The sequence below is a fragment of the Mytilus galloprovincialis genome, chromosome 2 (assembly GCF_965363235.1).
Source record: "Mytilus galloprovincialis chromosome 2, xbMytGall1.hap1.1, whole genome shotgun sequence".
In the NCBI taxonomy this organism is placed as follows: domain Eukaryota; kingdom Metazoa; phylum Mollusca; class Bivalvia; order Mytilida; family Mytilidae; genus Mytilus; species Mytilus galloprovincialis.
In genome coordinates this window covers 12,539,759-12,564,168 of record NC_134839.1, presented here as the reverse complement: position 1 = coordinate 12,564,168, position 24,410 = coordinate 12,539,759, and the positions used below count along the sequence as shown (strand labels likewise).

Genomic DNA, 24,410 nt, shown 5'->3' with positions numbered 1-24,410 from the left:
TAGAAGGAGAAAAATATCCCTCTCCAATAAACACAGCTTAAAGTTTTCTGCTGTGCATAAAGTATTAAAGTAGACAAATAAAAACAATGCGTTGTGGATGCCATTAGACACGGTGATATTAGTATTTCGAAAAAAATGTTTATATCTCATAATGTGAATCTTATCATATGTTTGTGAAGTCTCTTATAGAGTATTGAATCTTGAATCCATGATTCATAAGCAAAATATCACACAGGTTATGTATATCGATAATGTATATTTATAACATCTACGTGGCAACATAATGCCAACTTACCACCTGTATTATATCAAAATGTCTTCTGGTTACTAAATATCTTTCTGACTGTTCATAGAGTTAACCTTCAATTAGTGAAAATAAATAATTATACTTTTATAGAAATAAGATTTCAATGAGACAAATCTCCACCAAAGTGACGTAAAAGGTTATAAACTATAGGTAAACGTACGACCTTCACCAATAAGCAAACTTCAGTATCGCAAAGCCTACCATCAAATGCCACAAAATGGATACAATTGAATATTGTAGATTTTAGCATTCATGTATTTATTGCTAAAATTATATTTCTTTTGTACTTTTAATCCACAATACCTATACATAAAGCATTTAATTCTTTTAAAAGAACAGAACACTTATTTAAAGCTGCATGGTTTTGTCGTTAACAACTCGATCAACTTTAAAGTTTACAATAATATTTCATGTATATACAATGTTATTTCACAGTTCTAATGTTCACAAAATAAGATGAATAGTTGTTTTTGTTATTATTCATATATGTCCTTATTTGTATGAAAGAATTAAAATACGATTTCCACAATGTTATTGGAGGCCATGCAGTTGTACGAAAGAGTAAAGAGAGAGAATGAGAGGCATATATCAACTCCTTCACCTATAAGGGTGTAAGTATATGAGGAAGACAAGGTTAAATAAAGAAAATGTACGGAGCCAAACCCGATATGAATTTTATTGACCCGATAAATTCCGTATTAGGACAATTGAAGACTGTGTAACGAATTTATACTGATTAGTTATTTTACATATTATTATTATATTCAAATTCAATTTTGGGACAATATCAACCAAAATCATATTATAGATATTTAATCTGAAACTGTGAAAAATTTAAAATATTAGGCCGATAAAGGAACTCATTTTTTTCATTAGGGCAATGGTATAAGGGATAATAATTCCAATTGACGTAATGAAAAAGGGAGATAATTCCAATTGACGTGATAAAAAATTATACAGAAATTTATTAGGACAATATCCGCCAATCAACTTGCGAGAAATTACTCTAAATCAGGATAAGTTTAGTTATAATAAAGCTCAAGCTCGAACTAATTTGTCATATATTTTGACAATTATACATAGAGATTAATAAATGGCCTTTTCCATATCGGGTATCATCGGGAGACCCCCATATCAGCCCGAGACGTAGTCGAGGTGCTGATATGGGTCGAGGGATGATACCCAGGCCGATGTGGAAAGGGCCTTGTATTAATCTCTTTGTCATATACTTCCGATAATTGTTTTATGTATGGCAAATTAACATATAAAATAACTAAAACAGTCAAAAACTTTATATAAAATGTAATTATGAATTCAACAAATACACTATAATAGTCCACTTGCCAATTACCGATTTGATTCTGTTATTACATACTTTTTAAAGCAAATTACTTCCCTTTGTCAACTTTAGACTGGTTCTATACCGAACAATATTGGCTTTTGGCAATGCAAAGTATGATGAATTAAAAATGATGTATCGTCGGTTTAACTAATTGTTCATAAAAAATAGTTTCTGATGTCGTAAGTATTTAGCTAAACAACAAATCAATGTAATTAAAAGATTTTAAAACCTCAAAGATAACTCACATTACACACAGATAAATTTGCTCTTTCTGCTAGCTCTCCATTGTTAATAAAAATCCCTCAGAAGGGAGACAACTAAAAAAAGATCTCTAATTACAGGGTCAATTTCGGGAATTGGCAAATGGACTATTGCCCAACAATAACATTACTATCTCCATATTAATTTATTTCACTTTTTCCCATTGAGGCATTTTGAAACATTGAAAATTTGGAAGAGTTTTATGATCATTATTACTCCATGTTTGTTGTACTATAAAATTCATAATTGTCAATGGCATTTGTTAGCTAAACTATCCCCACAAACGTTCCCGTAAATTTTGACATCGTCATAAAAAAACATCTGACGTCACAATGGAAAAGGAAACAACCGATACCGATAATACAGGAAGTAACTTGCACGAGAGGCACTATTATGCGTTTTGTGCACGAGATAACCCTGATATGGGTTATCAGCCCAGGTGGGAAATTATGGCTTCTGTACTTCCGCTCATTATACATATGTAAAAGCTATCATATCAATGCTAAGTATATGATAAATCATGATAATAAACATATGTATTATTTTGGAAGATGATACAACTACAACTGCTTGGTATTTTCTTTTGAAAACTAAAACTTGATACAGGACAGGCAGACAGACAGACTCACAGACAAAAAAAAAACCATACTGCTCTTTCTATAGTTGTAAGAGGGTTTTTATTTTAAATGGAAGAGAGAAAACAAATGCACAATACCAATGTCTAGGAACATGGACAATACCAGAATTAGATTTGAAATAAGATATTTATACATATCTGTGAAAAGTAAAATATATCAAATATATAACAAGATATAACGAACATATAGAAAAAAAATCCTGTTTTAGTAAAACACTGTTCTAACCCAATTTGTATTAAGTTACACAATTATAAACACAAAAGTATAAATCAAAATGACTTTACCGAACACAGTTTCGGTTGTCGCTGACGTGAGTTTAATAATTTACGCTCGATGGACTGTATTTAACATCTATTATGCATTTCGTACTAATATAAAGTTTTACGGAAATATAAAAGCAAATATATCAGAATTTAGAAATATCAAGAAAATGCCAAATCCAATAAAGAAATGTCAGTTGCATGTAATATCAATACCTATTACTAAAGGTTAGGTCAAAGAGAACTAATGGATTAATGAGAGATATGTAACACAGTGTAGATACTATTCTGTACGCTATCCGGAAGTCGCGATTTTCGAAGCGATGATTTCCAACCGGCTAACAGGACGGTTTTGCCTACGGTAACTTTTCTCATCATTTGTTTACTCCTATATCTACAAAGTGCTTTGAACATCTTCAAGGTATATATAGCATCATAAATATGAGTACTGTAACAAAAACATGCATTAGAATATAAAATATACGTGTGCATCACATCAACTTGGTAGAAAAAAGTGAAATCGATGGACAATTTTGCTCTCGTAGTACAAAGCAAATAATATTTTATTGCAAATATTTGCATCAGTTTACAGTTAAATATATACTGTTTCAATATTCTTTTCGTATTTAAGTAGAATATTCATATTTCCCATAAAAAAATATGTTTTCCTTGAGGATCCCAAAATAAATTACTGTACGATCAGTCTAGAACTGACTGTATTCTAGAAGCGATTTCAGATTTTTTGACTGTATGACCAGTCGTGATTTTGAAGAAAAAACAACAGCAATTTGAAGGTATATACGTGTATATGTGATATTATGAACTATCCAGGGAACTATAACGTGTAATTACTTTCATCAGACAATACAAATATATTTCTAATGAATTTTTTAGATGGCAAAATAATTGAATTTTTGTTCCATCAGTCTTATTTAAAATCAAATGCCTAAAATGTAATACATATTCCGCTTGTGGACTTTGTAATAGTGTATTGTTACAGTTACCTGTTTATAGCTATTACATTTTTAAAGATTATTTACACCGTCCTCCGTTGACCAATTGATGATAACATAAATCAAGCTTGTCGCTTTTAAAATAACAAAAAATGGATAAAGACAGCTTTGCGTAGGGGGTTAATTCATGTGATATAATTTTGGTAAGTTTACAGAAATAGAAGGTCCATAATGCATTAATCTAGTTCAAATGGAGCAATTTCAGAAAACTTTAATGATTGGTTTAGGAGGTGTTGGAAATACCTGATGGGTGCCCCCATATAATGCAATGTTCAAGTCCGTATCTTATATAAAGTAACCCCATAAAAGATTTTTACTAAAATTCGAAATAGACGGTGCACAATACAGTCATTATCATTTATGATAAGGAATCCGAATAAGATTAATTAATAGTTATATCAGTGACGGATTAAAAAAAAGGGGATCCGGCAGTTTGAAACCCTTTTTTTAACTATCAATGCATTTGTATGGGAACATATATTTGAAATCCCCTTTTCTCCTGGATTGGACCCCCTCTCCATTTAAAAATTGCCGGAACCCCCAATGTATATAAAGTGGTTTATGAGGAGATGCGCTTACAAAACCGGCGAAACATATTGTACCGGTCGAACGGACGAACGGAAAGACGGACTTCTTCATCACTTTAACCCCCCGCTTGACAAAGTGGTGTACAATTGAGTGTCAAAGAGACAGCTCTACATCTTAAACAAAGTGAAGCAACTGTGATCAATTATAGGCTACAGTACGGCCTCGAATGTGTGTAAATACATGCATTTTTATATAACAACTAAATCTGTGTGTTTGTACAATTTTAAGTATAACGGAGGACATTTCTGAAACTTATATACTAGTATACATCAAACCTTCCTCTTATTTTAGCAACATTTAAACATCCTTATACTTAATGTAGTAAGTCGAGTACACCCTATTAATCTAAAATATGTTTCAGGATGTGAATGTATTGAAAGATATTTGTGTTATTTAGAAAAATGCCACCTTCTAATGTATCGTAAATAACTTTGAAATCACCACTAGAATACAATGACATAAAGGCTGATCATACAGTTTTAAAATATACAAGCGAGACTGATCGTACAGTGAGAAATTCAAACAAGTGTAATTTTCTTATTTCTGGCTTCAAAGATCTGGTTGAAACTTTTACCACCACTTGAAATATACTTAATTTAGTTAATTAAGTCTGGATTTTACGTTAATTTGAACACTAAGAGGGTAAAAAGATTGTTTTTAGGTTCGCCGACTGATTTTTCTTAGTGATGCACTTGAAAATCTCTTGATTAAGGCAAAGATACGAATAACGAATGTGCGGAATTTAATTCTAAACCATTTGAGAATATCGATGTCGGCTGAATTAATCATTAAGCAATGTACAGATGATCAACTTACCGTTTAATTCAGTATACCCATCAAATTTAAAATGTGATCCAAAAAGTTCTCGCTTCGAAAATCGCGACTTCCGGATAGCGTACAGAATAGTATCTACACTGTGTTTAAGAGTCCTATATTAGATCGAATATCTACAAAATATACAGATATGGTAAAAATGATTTATCTAGAAATCTAACTAGAGGCTCTAAAGAGCCTGTGTCGCTCACCTTGGTCTTGTGCATATTAAACAATGGACACGGATAAATTCATGACAAAATTGTGTTTTGGTGATAGTGATGTGTTTGTAGATCTTATTTTACTAAACATTCTTGTTGCTCGTTTATCTCTATCTATAATGAACTTGGCCCAGTAATTACAGTGGAAAATATTTTCTAAAAATTTACAAAAATTTATGAAAAATGTTAAAAATTAACTATAAAGGGCAATAACTCCTTAAGGGGTCAATTGACTATTTTGGTCATGTAAACTTATTTGTAGATCTTATTTTGCTGAACGTTATTGCTGTATACAGTTTATCTCTATCTATAATAATATTCAAGATAATAACAAAAAACGGCAAAATTTCCTTAAAATTACCAATTCAGGACAGTAACCTAACAACGGGTTGTCCGATCCATGTGAAAACATCAGGGCAGATAGATCTTGACCTGATAAACAATTAAACCCTGTCAGATTTTCTCTTAATGCTTCGGTTTTTGAGTTATAAGCCAAAAACTGCATTTTACCCCTATGTTTTATTATTAGCGGTGGCAGCCATTTTGGTTGATTGGCCAGGTCACGCCACACATTTTTTAAACAAGTTACCCCAATGATGATTGTGGCCAAGTTTAGTTTGATTTGGCACAATAGTTTCAGAGAAGAAGATTTTTGTAAAAGATTACTAAGATTTACGAAAAAATGGTTAAAAATTGACTATAAAGGGCAATAACTCCTTCAGGGGTCAACTGACCATTTTGGTCATGCTGACTTATTTGTAAATCTTACTTTGCTGAACATTATTGCTGTTTACAGTTTATCTCTATCTATAATAATATTCAAGATAATAACCAAAAACAGCAAAATTTCCTTAAAATTACTAATTCAGGGGCAGCAACCCAATAACGGGTTGTCGGATTCACTTGAAAATTTGAGGGCAGATAGATCTTGACCTGATAAACAATTTTACCCCTGTCAGATTTGCTCTAAAGGCTTTGGTTTTTGAGTTATAAGCCAAAAACTGCATTTTACCCCTATGTTCTATTTTTAGCCATGGCGGCCATCTTGGTTGGTTGGCCGGGTCACGCCACACATTTTTTAAACTAGATACCCCAATGATGATTGTGGCCAAGTTTGGTTTAATTTGGCCCAGTAGTTTCAGAGGAGAAGATTTTTGTAAAAGTTAACGACGACGGACGACGGACGCCAAGTGATGGGAAAAGCTCACTTGGCCCTTCGGGCCAGGTGAGCTAAAAATAGTTAGGTTAAGCCTTTTGACCAAAACGTTTAGAATTTGGATCACTAATGTTCTTAACTTTGTACTTTATTTCGCGTTTAATTTTTTTTTTATACAAAACGTGCATCTGGTGTGCTACATCTCAATGATCGTATATATGATGAGTTTATTGATAAGTTTTATCCTTTTATTACATTAACATTTGTCGAGTGTATTTGTGAGAAATGTCTTATTAAGATTAAAGATATTTTCATATATTTAATATTTCGACAATTCTGCTGTGATTCCAACTGTTTCAACTTTTTTTATTGCATTTCATGACATCATTTAAAACTGCAGTTTAAAACGTCAATTACAACCGAACTTCTAAATCAGAGCAACGTAAATCATAAACAAAGGATTACTTTAGTGCCTATCTGCAGTTATGAAGTGTACTTTTTTCTGTGGAAAATGATTTATAAAATGAATAGCCACCTTTTAACTTTGTTTGCACTGATGTAATAGTTAATCTATAAATAACCGTCCTGAAATGGTCATAGAACTTTATTAAACAAAGACTTTCCATTTGATGAGGAATGTTTATAACAGGAAAACATTTATAAAAATATACAAGTAACTGCATTAGAGTTCATCCTTCAAAATAAAATTGTGTAACTATATAATATCGAAGTTTGATTGAAATCTGTCCAAGATATAAAAATAAAACACAGCAAATAAAAAACTGATGATTATCCAATAATGGACGTATATATATGCAATCTCCTTTAATTCATATTCAATAAAGCATCATTTCGTGCATCCATATAAATATATAATTTACACTAACGATGCGTAAGCATATCTTGTAATTAAACCTGTTATGGTTTTAGCAAATGAGAATCGGTAAATCGACAGACATATTAACTGTAAAATATACTATACCTGTATACTACAATCAATACAAACAGAGATACTGTTAATGGAGTTGATACTGTGATCTTTTACGCTAAAGGTAAATAATTATCTTGTAGATTTCATTATTATTGTTTTATTTTAGTTTAAGTATTCCTCGTCCCATAACATCTGGAAACAGATCTTTATATTATTCAGTTATTAAAACAGTATTTAGTATTTTATTATGAATGTCACAGTTACTAATTTATTTTTAAAAAATTGTTGTATTTATGTAAAGATAATTGGTGAAAAATATATGAAAATTTCTATATGCACAAATCTGTTAAAAATGGTAAAAATAGCGAATCAATTGGGTGCCACATGTGGAGCAGGATCTGCTTACCCTTCCGGAACACCTGAGATCACCCCTAGTGTTTTGGTGGGGCTCGTGTTGTTTATTCTTTAGTTTTCTATGTTGTGTCATGTGTGCTGTTGTTTGTTTGTCTTTTTCATTCTTAGCCATGGCGTTGTCAGTTTGTTTTAGATTTATGAGTTTGACTGTCCCTTTGGTATCTTTCGTCCCTCTCTTGCAAACGAATTGAGTTTGGACAGCAAAGGTTATTGTGAAGGAGTATAAGATATTGAAACCCTTATAATTGTTTTCATGTTAAGGCCACTATACCCTTATGTTAGCTCTCATTATGATATCAGAGAAATTAGATCCTTTCATAATTATATTTTTTCTGGAAGGAGTCCTTCTATGTAACTCAAACTTTGTACAGATATGTTAATAATATATTTAGAACAGATTTCCATTTGTCATTTATTTTTTTGGTGAATTCTACTTTCTTTGTATATGTTTAAATTGTTTAGTTTATTCGTATTTCATATATCAATTCGCGTCTTTAGCTTTCAAATATTCGACTCTGACCGTTTCTAATAAAGAACAGCGATTCGAACAACGAAAATTTATACGTGTTTGGCTTCAGCTATACAATACGGCAGCACGTATGTTTGATGCATCCTCGTTTTAGAATAGCAGGTGTTATATGATTGTAAACAAGACAGTCATTCACTTAAGGTTAAGGACTAAAAGTTGACATTTCAAGTCCTTAGATGATTGTTATCTTCATTGTCTTGGTAAAATTCAAACTGAGTTTACGTGTTCTTATTTCATTAGATTGTAGAGATATGTGACATCTTTTCTTTTGTTTCTCATAGTTTAATAGATATGAAAAAAGCGACAATATAAGATGACGTCACATAGACACAACAGTGACATTTCTTTCATTATATATATTATAAGTGAAAATTGTCAAAGTGTTTCTAAATGTCGTCTAAACCTTGAATGAGAATATGTTATCACAACATCGTGTAAATTACGACATACCTCAACAAGTGTCATCATAGTAATAAAAAACTGAAATGGAAATTGTGTTGTCTATGAATCAAAGTCATCATTTTTCTGCTATTTTCTGCTCTTTGGTCGGGTCGTTGTCACTTTTAGGTATGTATTTATCTTGTATATTCAGTTATTCTTTTTTTATATAAGTAAAAAGTTAATCTCAGTCCGAAATATCAGGGAACACATTCCCCCGTTTCCATTCTCAATTTTAATCACCTATTGTTAGATTTTTGATTGTTGATTATCCACCAAAGACCATAGATTGTCATAGCGATAATCAGAAATAGTCATAGTGTGTTTATTTACGTTTTTGATTGATTTAAGCCTTCCAATTGATATTTTATCGTGTTTTTCTATGTTGTGATGTTATACTATTGTTTCAGAAAAAGGAGAAAGTTTGGTACCATTAAAACGTTTGATCCCGCTGCAAATGTTTGCATCTGTCCTAAGTCAGGAATCTGATGTACAGTAGTGTGTCGTTTGTTTATGTAATTTATACCTGTTTCTCGTTTCTCGTTTTTTATAAAGATTAGACCGTTGGTTTTTCCGTTTGAATGGTTTTACACTAGTAACTTTGGGGCCCTTTATAGCTTGTTATTCGGTGTGAGCCAAGACTCCGTGTTGAAGGCCGTACATTGACCTATAATGGTTTACTTTCATAAATTGTTTTTTGGATAGAGAGTTGTCTCATTGGCACTCACACCACATCTTCCTATATCTATATAGAGAGTCCGGCTAAAAAAGCAATCAAAATGCTAGATTTTAAGATGAAGTTTCCCAAAAATATCGACGCGATATTTTTGGGAATTAACAACGACAACGACTCTAAATATATTGGAATAATAAACTTATTGTTTTATTATTTACAAACCAAATAAAAAACCATCACCGTTTCATATAGCACATTGATATTTAATCAATGTATATGCAAGGAAATATCGAATTTATTTGACTAACTCTTCCCATGGGATTATTGTCAAACATTTGTATAATTAAGGCATTATAGAGTATATAATTGTTGTGTTTTGTTTTGATGATAGTCCTAATATAAAGGAAAACATAATAACAGAAAATTTACTTGTTTTCACACATATTAATTTTACATAAATGATATTTAGTAATAAATGATAAACAAGAAACAATAAAACAGTTTTGGTCGTCTTCTTCTATTCGCAGATTTTATTGGCTATTCCATTTTGTTGCAGTGGAATTTTCAGTTTGTCTTTGACTTATGCGTTCGAATCTCTCTTTAAAATCTTCCATATCTATTGTGTTTTTTTCAAATTTAATTCGTTTTTGTAAACTAACCTGGAGACAATTCCATATTAAATGATAAATGTTTCATTCAACTCAGACTATGAATGACTATAAATGAACTTTGATTGAGAAGTTTTTTTTATATGATATACATGTATGAAAATAGTAGATATGTTTACCATACTCCGTGAAATAAAATCGATAGGAACAATGGGAATAATGAATACAAGGAGAAGTAAAGAATCAGACCTACTCTAGAATTGTTAGGTTGATTTTTCAAAGCACTTATAAATAAAATTGAGAATAGAATAGAAAATGGGGAATGTGTCAAAGAGACAACAACGCGATCAAAGAGCAGAAAACAAAGGCTAACATCATCTTCGTATACATTTTGTATTATCATCTTATATAAGTACCGTTGTGCAGATATCTAGACTACATAATGTTTTCCTTATCTGCGCAGTATCGTCTATTCTAGAGGATCCGGTACATTTGTGTACAAATTATCCTTTTGCACATATTAATATTTGAACAAAAAAATATGTGCCAATTATGAATTAAAGTGCTTATACAAATTACAGTAATAAACCTTATTTGTACAAAATTTCACTAAAATTACGTATACAATAATTTACAGCATGGAGGTTGTTATAAAAAACATTGATACACACTATACATTTATTAACTCAATGACCACATGCTAAACCTTATTTACAAAATACAAAACATAATTCCGTGTAGTATTTGTTTTAACATATGAGTGAATTATGGTATCGCGAATTGTACAATATATTTTGCTTCTTACACTTACATTAAGAAGTGCTGCATCCCTTTTGCATTTACACGAAAGCAACAGCTGAACACCAGTTTGTGTAAATTTCTATCCGTTTCACGTAGCGAAATTGAAAGCTCAGGAACCGTAACTGCAAATAAAGATGTGTATTTACCAGCTTCAATTTAATTTCTCGACAAATATCCTGTTCAATCAGTATCAATACAGTACACAAAATTTCAAGATTCATTAATTACACTTAAGATATTTCGAGGATCAGTTGGGGCACGAATTGGTATAATGGACATATTGAATAATTTCCGTTTAGTTTTCTTGTTTTGATATTTTGTTTGTATCTGTTAGCCATATGGCGCACGCTTCGTGTCATTTTGTTACTGGGGTCAATTTTTATTAGATTGTCATTATTGGCACTGGGACAAATTTCTTTGATACTATCAGAATTGTCACTGGAGCAAATTCCTATTATACTATAAGAGTTATCAAAAGGGCTAATGCCTATTTTGTCTGTTTTGTTCACGCATCGTTGTAAATATAACGGAATTTGATGAGACTGTCGTAAACGTGAGAGGTGTAGTGCTATGAAACCAGGTCCAATTCACCATTTTCTACATTTGAAAATGTCTGTACCAAGTCATATATGACAGAAATAATGATAAGTAATCTTACGAAATTGAGACATTGATTCTAATCATCTAAATAGGGTAATTACACCTTTTTCGGTATTGTACTTGAATATGAGAGTGAAATTATCCACAGCTAGTTATCTTTTACCGTATATAACGTGAGTTATGCAGGATATATGTAATAGAGAATCGCCGACTGCGTAAACAAGGTAGCAAATTATCTCTTTAGTGAGGCTGATACTTGTATTATTTATATAGTATTGTTAATTATCACCAATATTTGATAATATTGTGTTTTGCAATCTTATAAAACACAAACCTTTATTTATTCTTTGCTATCAAAATATCAGTTTGATTTGATTCGTGCAAAGTTTTTATTTTTATGAATAGTTTATTGTTTATGAATTGTACGAGTTTATCTTACTCAAAAGAGTGTTTATGATTTATTGAATGTTCTTTAAAGAAGACTATATCTTTGTCCGAGTTCAAAGGAACGAATGGTCAGTCAATTCGAACACTCGATTATTTACAAGTAAAACTATATGATTTACCAAGTTTAAGAAGAACTCTTTCTAGAACATACTTTCTAAACATTTGTTCTTTTGTTGTATTACACCATTGTCGCAGGTTATGGGAGGGTTAGCGACTTCAAACATATTCTTTACGTGCCTGTCCCAAATCGGGAGCCTGTACGTAGATCAGGGGGTTTTCGTTGGTTCATGTCTGTCATACCTGTTTTCTCGTTTATTGTTTTAATTTTAATAAGGTCGTTAGTTTTGTAAATTGAATTGTTTCATACTATTCCTGTCAGGATTGTTTTGTAGCCGACTATACGTTATTGTGTTTTCTCATTGTTAAATAAAGGCAACAGTAGTATACCGCTGTTCAAAACTCGTAAATCTATGAACAAAAAACGAAATCGGGTTAACAAACTAAAACTGAGGGAAACGCATTAAATATAAGAGGAGAACAAAGACACAACATTAAAATGTAACACACACAGCAACGGGCAAAGCATTAGACAAAATCCGATGAGAATAACCAATATAACATCAAAACCATGAATTTGGGATAGAAAAGTACCGTGACACGTCTTAGAATGCTTTAAAATACTTGCGTTGTCTATGTTGCTTAAATGCACTTCATTCGAACTTTGGTGAATGGTTGTCTTACTGACAGTCATATTTGTTCTCATTTATATACCTAGACAATGAGGTACAAAAATGTCTCATATTAAAGAGGATAAAAGAGGCATATTTGCCAATGAGACAACTCTCAACAAGAGACAAAATCATACAGATATTAACATACATATGTCATCGTATGACCTTTCACAAGAAGTAAAGCTCAAACTGCACAGTAAGCCATTAAAAGCCTTGAAATGACAAATGTAAAACAACATTTCAAACGAGTAGACAAACAAACTGATTTTTGTACAAAACAAGGAACGTAAAAACAAATATGATATAAAGCAACAAACGAAAACCACTGAATTACAGGCTGCTTACTTGGTACAAGCACATACAAAATGTGGCGGGGTTAAACCAGTTTGTTGCTGCCTTCGGACAAATTTCTTCTATTATCAGCAGTTAACTCTGACGACGGAAAAAACACCCAACATCAAGAGGGCAACAATGATCCATACGAATGCATGCTTTAAACAGTAACAAAATAACATACACAAAAAAGATTAGAAAATCTTTTTATTTAGCAAAACTTGATTTTTAGAACGTATATTCACCAAACTGATGTATCCAATGCAAACGTTTATTATCTGTAATTTCGCAAACATAATAAACGAAATGTGTTGAAATTCAAGTAAGTGCATGAAAATTATTTAAAGTTGAATACAAAACTGAAGCTCGCCTATATGTTTACCTATGAATACGTGCAAAGCAATTTTAAAAGTGATGAAGAATATATTTTTTTCAGTTACAATGGCGACAACTAATGTTCCTTCTGTGTCAAAGAAAACATTATCAACTATATCAGTTTTCGATAAAAATACAGTTGATATAAAAGTCAGCCATTCTTCAAAAAATGCAACTGTAACATATGATAACCAGAAAACAAATACTGGAACCTATCAATTTGCAGAAAAACCTGCTGGAAAAATAAAAGGAATGATATCGGATCTGGAGCTTATGTGATGCACAAAAAAATATAGATGAACATGTTTGTAAACCAAAGATTCAAATAAAGCTTTTTCGGTATTTTTGTGTTATAAATGTGAATTTGATTTCTATTTAGGCATGTTTTTCTATCTTTCTATTGTATTTTAATGCTATAAAAATAGGAAATACATTTCAAAATTACAAAAACGTTTCATTTGTTTATTTCTTTTTATACTAGGCCTTATCTATGTCATAAAAATAAACATGTTGGATACATATGTGCTTTGTTTATACAAGAATATTAAAGCATCTGCAGCTTGCGCCAAAAAAAAAAAAAAAAAAAAAAAAATAGCGACGAATGAATTTTAACGCTAGACTTTTTGTACTCTTTTGAATTCAGAGTTTAAAATTTGGTTTAAGAAAATACACATTTTGTATTTATGTGTTATTTACGGTGAGAATTGAACGCTCAAAAACATTGTTTAACCACGCCATATTCTTTATATAGTTATCAAGGGACATGGATTATAATTAAATCCAGCAGAGACGCGTTTCTTCTACATAAGACCCATCAGTGACGCTTAGATCAAAATAGTTATAAAGCCAAACAAATTCAAAGTTTTAGAGCATTGAGGACCAAAAATTCCCAAAAGGTTGTGCCAAATACGGCTGAGGTAATCTATTTTTGGGATAACAAATCCTTAGTTTTTTCGAAAAATTTAAAGTTTTGTAACAAAACATTTATATCAAATGACCATATTATTGATATTCATGTCAACACTGAAGTGCTGACTACTGTGTCTGTCTAATGTCAGAGCCGGATGTCCAGTGGTTGTCTTATATCATAATTGTTTTATTTTAATGTTATAAACTGAAATCATACCGTTAGCTTTATCGTTTGCATTAGTTTTATTTTCTTATTCCGGGGCCTTTTATTTTCTATCTCAATAATATATTACCTTAGCTGTACGTGTTTATTGTAAAAACTTTCGAATTGTTTGGTCCTTAATGACATCCATCTTTTTACCATGTTTTGCTTGTTTATCTTGTTTTTATTCTAGCGTCACTGGTAGTCTTTTGTAAACGAATAGCGTGTCCGCGCCATATTTGTTATGTGCATGTCCAAATTCAGAGCCGGGTGTCCAGTGGTTGTATCATAATTTTTTTTTTAATGTTATAAACTGAAGTCATATCATAAGCCTTATCTTTGAATTGGTCACATCCTCTTATTCCTGGGACTTTCATTTTCTACCCCCAATAAAATATTACCTTAGCTGTACGTGTTTATTGTAAAACCTTTCGGATTGTTTGGTTCTCAATGCCATCCAATTTCTTACTATATTTAGCTTGCTTATCTTTTTTTTATTCTAGCGTCAATGGTGAGTATTTGTAAACGAAACGTGTGTCCTGTGTAAACAACATTTAGCATGATATATGTGTAAATAAAGGCAACAGTATGTTCAAAACCGCTGTTAAAAACTCATAAATCTATGGACAAAAAACAAAATCGGGGTAACAAACTAAAACTGAGGGAAACGCATTAAATATTAGAGGAGAACAACGACACAACATTAAAATGTAACACACACATGTAAAGTTTATTTATAACACACTATACAGTAAGTGGTTGGCTCATTACCAAAGACCGTGCAGTAATCTATACTTTTTACATCCTTGTCCTTGGGTCTTTGATATTTGAATCACTGGTTACAAAAACGTGTTTCTCTCCTTTGATCGTTTGTACATGATTATTTGCAACTGTGGTAAAGCATTTATCATATTTAATTTCACGATGAATACAATACTGGTTAAGTAAAACTTAATTCAAAAAGAAAACAATGAATTATCACAAAAAGTTTAATAAAATAAAATAATTTCAAACACTCTGTTGGAACACAATTCTCCACTTTGGAAATTTGACATCTTCGCCATCTATTGCCAAAACTTGGAATCCTTGACTTTCAATATACTTCAATTTATCTTCATAACCCCATCCGATCCCATGACCAATCGCTGGCTTTTCTGACATACTGTTAGGTAAACATGTAAATACACTGTAGGGCATAAAATCTATTGCATCGTTATAGCCAATATTTTTCTTGTGATCAGTGTAAATAGGTGGATCAAAAGCTATAACATAACCACCAGGTTTTAATACTGTTCTGAAATTCGCCATAATTGTGTTCGGGTCTGGCAGATCATGTAATACATCTGACATAATAATGAAGTCGAACTTTTCTTTCCAAACATCCGGCATGTTTCCATCAACAATCTTTTCAAAGAAAACATTTAAACAAGAGTTCTTTTGGGCTTTATTTCTACCAGCATCAATTGCAGCAGCGTCTATGTCTACACCCCATACCAAACTATTGCTGTATGTTTTCGCTAACGAAAAAGCTAGTTTACCATATCCACATCCATAATCTAAGATGTTGAAAGTCTCTGCGTTTACTGTGAAAGAATAACTAACATTATGATTTAAGGCTGATCATCTTATTGAATAAAATCAGGATCTACTTATTATTCTTGAGCATTTTCGAATAATGAGTGTAAAGGTCATCTCTATTAGCGATATACTACTGTTGCTTTTTTTATTTATGATTACTTACTAGAGACGTCCAAAAATGCTAATTTTCGAGATGTGTCATTTCATTTCGTTATAATGTTTCAAAATTTTCTGAAATTTTTGAATAAAAGTTATTTTCTATTTATTTTTTATGGTTAAGCTAACATATCGTTTTTATCGTTCTCTGACTTATTTAAAAGTTCGTGAGATGTGTTAACTTAAAAAGTTGAATCACAACAAATACTGAACTCCGAGGAAAATACCAATCGGAAAGTCCCTAAACAAAATGCCAAAATCAAGAGCACAAACAAATCAAGCGAATGGACAACTGGTAAATTCCTGACTTGGTAAAATAACCTTGAAATTCAATGCTTCGTCAGTTTTTTTTATATCATTTTTGACATTGCTACTTACTCTTGTTATCTTTAAAGTATGACTTTATCACAGGTTTTACATTATCTTCGAGCCATGTAACATCATGAAAGCTAGAAAGCTCTTTATACTGTCCTTCCCATACTAATGCTTTTTGGGGAAATGGATAGCCTAGAAAAAAAATAATGAAATAGCTAAAATACAGAACTCGAAGGAAAATCATAATGAAAAATCTCTTATCAAGTGGCAATAACACAAGCTTAAACATATCAAACAAATGAAACCCAACTCTTCTATTCCTAGATGTATTTCTTTATGTTCAAAATGTTAACCTGGTTTTATAGCTGCTAAACCTATTACTTGTATGAGATATATTGGTATTTATATAATTTATTTTGTCTTTTATTAATTATCAATAAGTTCTTATTTAATTACTGGAATGATGTAATTATTTACATCATGAAGTAATGAAATAAGAAGTTATTTCGTGCCTTTAATACTTACAATTCAAATCATATTGGAACATGCCAAAATACAAGACATTAAATGGTCGAAAGGAACAACAGAGTGTGTCTAATGTTATACAAATTCGTGGAACGCTACAAACAACACAACACTTCTTCGGTATTTTAATGTGGATATATTGTGTTGACAGTTACGAATTACTTTGCCGATACGATATGTCTGTCTGAACTCACGAGAAACATGTTCTCGATGTCCTAGATCTTAAGACAACATTAAATTAGATCAGTATACCGTTAGTATGGTTTTAGGTTTCATTAGGGTATTTGTGCTTTTTTGTTTTCAATGTTCATGTTGTTTCTGTAGACGACTAGCTTGTTTATTCTTTATTTTTTTTGAAAAAAAAAACAACTCTTTTTCAAGTTGAGACCCTTATATTTGATCATACAAAGGTTTCGGTGTTGTTCGTGTTACACAATCTTTAATATTCGATGTGGTGTGTTGTAGACCGTGGATTGCTCCTTGTACTTTTATAATCATTTACATCTGGTCAATATGTTGTTTGTGCAATTAATTGCCACCCTCTAAGTTGTATCTGATTACTTGCAAAATATTCAAAGTTCTCCTAGATTTCTCGTATATTGTTTTTTGAATTTATACTCGATATGAATCGATGGATGTACGTAAATACACTATATCGAAACAAAATCGTCTGCATTATCGTGTGGATTAACAATGGTTTTATCATAACTGGTTACTACTCTGTTAAACATTTTACATAATGCAGAACTGACTGCATCCCTACATAAAAATATGGATTTTGTTAAGAACATAAATTACATTGCCAACTAAGCAAAACTAAGGATTAGCATCTCAGTTACAGCTATAAATCCTAAACCATTTAATAGGCTAACCTATTGAATCTTTTCCATTTTTGAAATTGATGATACACGTTAGAATTAAAAAAAAATATCTAGCTCTTAATCTTTGTATTGATTTATATCATCCTTTCAAAGATAAGTATGTGTCAAATTTATAAGTAAGTAAGTAAGTAAGTAAATTATTTGTTATAGCGACATTTGTTTTTCACAAAATATTATATAATTCAGTGAAATATAAAAAACAGAAATTAACACACGACCTTTTGTGTCTATAAGTCACTTTAAACATTAATGTAAATGGTACGACGAACAAAATAAATTAATTTTATCGACAATTTTCATATTAAAAGTTTGTTCTCTTACTGAAAGCTTGCAATAGGTTTTAGTAGTTTTTCTCAGAAATTGACATAGTTTCTCTTTTGTCAATTTTTGAGAACTGTTGAAGTCGTAGATTGTTGTTTATATTCCGTCTAATAAAAATTGTGTTGTAAAATATATACGATTTGAAGGATGTGTCTATGTCTTGAATATAATCACCAGTATTCCAGCTTTAATAAATAAAATAGAAATAACAGGTTATTTGCATATTAGTAAGTAGAAAATAACAGAGTCAGTTGTCTGCCTCTTGCTTTTCGCCCAAATGTCATTGAATGTTAACGGATATCATGTTTTTTTTATGTAGTACTGTTATTTTGGTCTTTGATAGAGAGTCGTCTCATTGGGAGTAATAAAACTACTTCTTATTTTTATATTTATCAAATTAATAAAAATGTAGAATGCATATATATATGTTCCAGACCGTATGAGTATTTGGACCGTACGCGTACGGTCTGGACCGTATGCGTACTTTTTCAAAATACGCATACGGTCGAACCGTACGCGTACGGTCTGATTAACATTAAGAAGTTAATCAAGTTTATAAGATACAAATGTATATAACAGATCAACAGAACTTAATTCTCAAATTAATATAAAAAGTTCAATAGTAATGGAAATAAAAACTTAATATTTTAACTATTTAAAATAATCACGCTTATTTAATCTGTTAATCTCCTGTATTTAGCATGTCAGTAATTCGTTAACTGCATGCAGCCCATTATACTTATTGAAATTGAAGTTATCGGAAGTAAACATAATGTGGGGAGACAATTGTTATAGAATATTAAGGAACTTTACAAAAAAAGACAAAGGAACATGCATGAACAAATCATGTTAATGTAAAAGAAAATATGACGTTCCTTGTGGTACATTTGTAGCAAGTGTCACCTTGGTCCAGAGTAACAAAATAGGATTCAGATATACAATTAAACAAATATTTAATGTCAATTGTTCGCTTATTCACTTTATTCATCTATTTGTAATAATAACAATTTGTATAACTAAAAATAAAGATTTGGATAAATGTTTGTTTAAATTTAACCCATATGATCCCAAAACATGTCTGCTCTGCTGGACCGTACGCGTATACTCATACGGTCCGACCGTACGCGTATGGTCGGACCGTACGAGTATACGTATACGGTCCGGACCGTACGCGTACGGTCCAAATACTCATATGGTCTGGAACATATATATAGGATTAAGAACTCAGTTGCAAGATCCTTTGTTCATTATATATTTCAACGGAATTTATTTCTCAAATCAAATGTTCCTCCCCTTTTATCTTTATTGAAAATATCATTCTGCATAGACCATATCAGCATGGTGTAAATATTTAAAACATACTTAAATTGGCTACAACTTCTGTATTATATACTAGTAAACAAACGAAACGATACAAGACAATGTATTTTCCATATATAATGAAATTGAATACACCGCACCAAGGTGAATAAATAATTGCCCAATTGATATAATTTTGTTATTTTCTGCTAAGAATTTTGAATGTCTTTGAGGATGTTACCATTTTCAAAATTTAGTGCCGAATTTTGTCATTATTTTCTGCAAAATAAATTTGACACCTGTGTTCAATAACTTGATATTTCCAATATGATCAGATTTTTTGAATCATAAGCATTTGCTTTGAAAATGAATGTTTTTCATTGGATAGTTTATCAGATTTCCTTTTTATTATATTTTATGATAAACTGAACTTCAGACTTGTGTATCAATTCTTTTGTTGACTAAGATATATAATAAAAAGATAAAATCAAAAAGCGGTAAGACAATCTAATACGTGTAAATGGTGAAATAACCAATTCTTGTTTACATGTCTTTATATTAGTGTCCTTGAAAACTGATAGCCTAAGACTGTTCCGTTTTCAAGACAAGGTTACATAAGACGAGGTTATCAACCCATGAAATTCAAGGTTACACTTATATTAGTTAACTTTATAATGCGTAATATAATGAACCGGAAGAGGATAAACAAAAAACATGACAGGGAAATAATAAAAGTTGTGGATTAAAACAATCTATTCTTTATTATTCGAAAAAAATCTAAATAAGTATATATTTAAATATGTAAGAAAAAAAACATTGATGAAAAAAGTAAATAAAACTTAATTTATTACAGCTGTACAGTACTTTAAACAACCCTTACAGAACTGAAATGTTTGCAGCAGATCTGCTGCAAACTTGCTGCAGGTCTGCTGCAAACAAAATGCTTGCAGGAACCCTTTGAATAATGTTTGCAGATGTTCGCAGCTAGCTGCAAACCTCCTGCAAACATTGCAGCTTTTTGCTGCAAGCTTGCGGCAAGCTTGCAGAAACAAATATGTTTGCAGTAAGATTGCAGGAAAAACTAGAATATAAGGGATGTTCGCAGCTAGATTGCAGGAATCTTTGACAATTTTATATGTTTGCAAGAGCATTGCAAGAAACTACATAAAACGACTGAGCATGCCTATTGGTAACTTCCTGGAAGATAAAAATTTGAAATTTGAAAACGTTGGTGATGTTTGTGTCATGATATATATTAGTGTTCAGGGAGGCATTATAGTTTGGAAATTAACATATTAGTTTTTAAAGACATAATTTGTAAGTACATATTCATCTTAGAATGTTAACTTATGAAATTCATTCCTTCCACAGATATCTGCATGAGGTTTATAATACATTTTTCTAATATGTAACCATGCAATTATACAGTACTCCCTCATATGCTTAGAGATTATAACTTACAAAATATATGTAAGTCTAGTTGAATTTTGTGACAATTTTAGTTTAACTATAGCTGTATATATATAATCATATACATGCGCAAAGAAATTTTCAAATAAATGTTTTTAACTTAATAAGATTCATGCATGTAATTCATTTGAGAACGTACTTGGAATTAATTTAACTTATTAAACATGTTGAAGGGTATAAACTTATGCTATGACAATTTTTCAAATGATAAAGTAATTGAATTATTGTATGAATGGATGGGTGTAACATAACTTTTCAAGAACTTGCTGTGTAATATAGGTAAAATGATGTGTACACAACATGACATTGGTTAATTGTATAACAGATTGATTTGAATAAAAATGTTTGCAGCAGGTCTGCAGCAAACACCCAGGAGAAAGATTAATTTGCATAAATATGTTTGCAGCAGGTCTGCGGCAAACACTCATTTGCATATAAATGTTTGCAGCAGGTCTGCAGCAAACAGGCAGGAGAAATATTAATTTGCATAAATATGTTTGCAGCAGGTCTGCAGCAAACACTCATTTGCATATAAATGTTTGCAGCAGGTCTGCGGCAAACACTCATTTGCATGGTAAATTGTTTGCAGCAGGCCTGCAGCGTATTTGCAGCAAACACGCCGTAAACACGGACTATATGTTCGCTGCAAGTCTGCAGCAAGTTCGCAGCAGACTTGCAGCAAATGTTTGCAGGAGGCTGATTTTTTCAGTAAGGGAAATCCTTAAATTACGGTTCGTGTATGCAATTTTGACATAGGGCTTTATTGAAAAGAATATTGAAATCCGATAAATGTGTATGTTCTGCCACACTATACAATATAGTCCATACACTTGACCCGATTTGATTATGATATTATGAGTCAATGCTGGAGGTTTTATGACAAACACAGAGAAAGAGTACACTTACTATGAATAAGAAACTATTGTTTACCGAAGGTCCTATCTCCCCGATGGTAATGCAATGAATTTTTTCTTGAAAAATCAAAATCTATGTTACTGCTTGATTGAAAACGATTGAGACAAAAACTAGTGTCCGAGTTTGAAATTGGACGAAAAGAGCGTCTAAAATCAGTTATTTTGAATGTTACGGTCATATTTATATATCAACTGTTTACAAAACTTAAAATTTTTGAAATACTAATATTTTTCTAGCTCAGGAATAGATTACCTAAGCCGTATTTGGCAAAACTTTTAGGAATTTTTGGTCCTCAATGCTCTTCAAATTCGTACTTTATTTGGCCTTTTTAACATTTTTTTTATTCGAGCGCCACTGATGAGTCCTTTGTTGACGAAACGTGCGTCTGGCGCATATATATATATAAAATTTAACTCCTTGTATCTATGATGAGTATATTTATAAACCCACTTAGATGTAGATCAATGCATTTTATGTAACTTGGTTGGTGGACATATTATACACAAATAGATAAATCACATGATTAATAAGTACCTTTATTTTCTGTCTTATTCCTCATCACTTGTTCCAAATCTGGGAAGCATTCTGCAAATATTGGGAGCATTGTGGACACAAATGCAGCCTCACTAATCTGTTTCTTATTTGGAAAATAATATTTGCCATCATCTATTTTCACAACCCCTTTGGCTGTCATACAAATCAGCCATTCCTCTACATACCTAATGAAATATTAAAATCTCTAAATGAAAACTCGTCTGTAGTTGATCAATATCAATATTGCATGAACTTGATCAATGCCTTCCAGTTTGAATTATTAGTAACAACGATTCATATTACTAGTGTTATAGGTAGAAAATTCGGAGACAATAATAATATGCATTGCAGATTTTGTTTTCAACATTTTATCATGTTTATCGTTTGTGTCAAATTCAACATATTTAAAAAAAAAAGTATGTTAGATTGTACTGAGTTTTCCCATGCAAATGCAAGCTACGTGCTACGGACCGCTCAAATAGTTTTTGCAATCCTACTTTAACGTTCACAAGAGCAGGCAATCGTGCCGCACGACGCATTATGTGTGTCATTCATATGGCGAACAGATATAGCTGAGTATGTATGCATCCAGTCCAGCTACATTGATATATTTTAGTAAATATTTATTATCGGTGGTTAGTTCGGGGTCACCCTCTTTTATATTGTTTCTCACTTACTTAAAATGCGTGAGAATTAAAGTACTGCGTTTACATGTTTTATAAGAAAACTTTTATTAAGTCGAGCCAATTGTAAAACTAGTTGACTATCTGAAACTAAGTAATATATAATTTGTTTTAATGCTAAAATATTTGCTGTAAAACCACTATCTTTAATTGTATGGAAAGTATAAAATGTTTCAATATAAGTACGATTTAATATGGGACAAACATTCAGGATGAGAAACAAATTGCACCCTATTTTAACATAATACTTCCTTTTTATAATTAATCAAGTAAATCATTGTCAAAAAGGTTTAATAAGGCCATATTAAAAAAAAAGTGTCTTATTAGTTAGCTGCCACCATATGACGATGTGGATGCTAGTTATCTCATTCGTCTACTTTGGGTCAAGGACGTACAATTTGAAAATATAATTTCGCTTACGCAATTGATTGATCGTCAATTAATTTGCATATCGACTACTCGCTCCAGATGATACGCAATTTTATATCTTTTATTCGAAGAATATTTTCTTGCTAATTTTTCTTAAGTATGAAGACGGCTATTTCAATTTGGTTAAATCTAAAACGTATTGGAATGATAATCATTTAGCCATTACAAAATTATTTTGTTATATATATAGGAGATATATAGATGTAGATATATTATAATCCTGTTGCATCGATTGATGTTTGTAAAAATGTAAGGATGCTATTCACATGATTCAGTCTGTGTGAGTTAATTAATTATCAATAACATGGAAATACATAATGCCCAAGATATTCCAAATGTGATATTACCCCCTTAAAAAAACAACTTAAACCCCTACTACTTTACTTGTTTTAAAATATAACTTTTCAAATAAAGAGTTTGTTTTTCGTGCATTTAAATGTTTTTTCTTACCGTTTATTCAAATTGGCCTTATTGCTAATTTCTTCAGCAGTACTTGGCTCTACTGAATCTATTAGAACAGTAACGATTCCAACTTTGTATCCAATTGCAAGTACCATACTATGGAGACCATCATTTACCATTTTTTCAACATCGCAAAAACTATCGTCTGCCATTATATCACATATACGAAGGAAGTAAATAAGAATGTATTCGAAAAATATTTACCTACAGCTGTTGCGCTCTTTAAAAACTTAACCTTGACAATGACTT

General features: G+C 31.3%; 1 protein-coding gene and 1 long non-coding RNA gene across 2 annotated transcripts; one reads left to right on the top strand and one right to left on the bottom strand.

Annotated features, from left to right (window-relative positions):
- Window positions 1–7,507: 7,507 nt before the first annotated feature.
- LOC143062920 (uncharacterized) lies at window positions 7,508–14,001 on the top strand. Its single transcript, XR_012974887.1, has 2 exons — window positions 7,508–7,651; window positions 13,544–14,001. It is a non-coding gene; the product is annotated as an uncharacterized LOC143062920 (long non-coding RNA).
- Window positions 14,002–15,568: 1,567 nt separating this feature from the next.
- On the bottom strand, window positions 15,569–24,351 carry LOC143062918 (S-adenosylmethionine-dependent methyltransferase Rv2258c-like). Its single transcript, XM_076234744.1, has 4 exons — window positions 24,150–24,351; window positions 22,588–22,772; window positions 16,706–16,834; window positions 15,569–16,176 (listed from the first exon to the last, which is right to left on the bottom strand). Exons 1-4 carry the CDS (start codon window positions 24,311–24,313, stop codon window positions 15,602–15,604), a joined length of 1,053 nt encoding a protein of 350 aa, XP_076090859.1. The 5' UTR covers window positions 24,314–24,351; the 3' UTR covers window positions 15,569–15,601.
- Window positions 24,352–24,410: the final 59 nt, after the last annotated feature.

Bases quoted from the DNA above. Each gene is read 5' to 3' on its own strand.
- LOC143062918 (XM_076234744.1), bottom strand. From the start codon at position 24,313: ATGGCAGACGATAGTTTTTGCGATGTTGAAAAAATGGTAAATGATGGT. The intron at 16,835-22,587 runs GTACTTATTAAT...TTTTTTTTCTAG, and splicing joins GAATAAGACAGAAAATAAAG to GCTATCCATTTCCCCAAAAA. The intron at 16,177-16,705 runs GTAAGTAGCAAT...ATTCTTTCACAG, and splicing joins ATACTTTAAAGATAACAAGA to TAAACGCAGAGACTTTCAAC.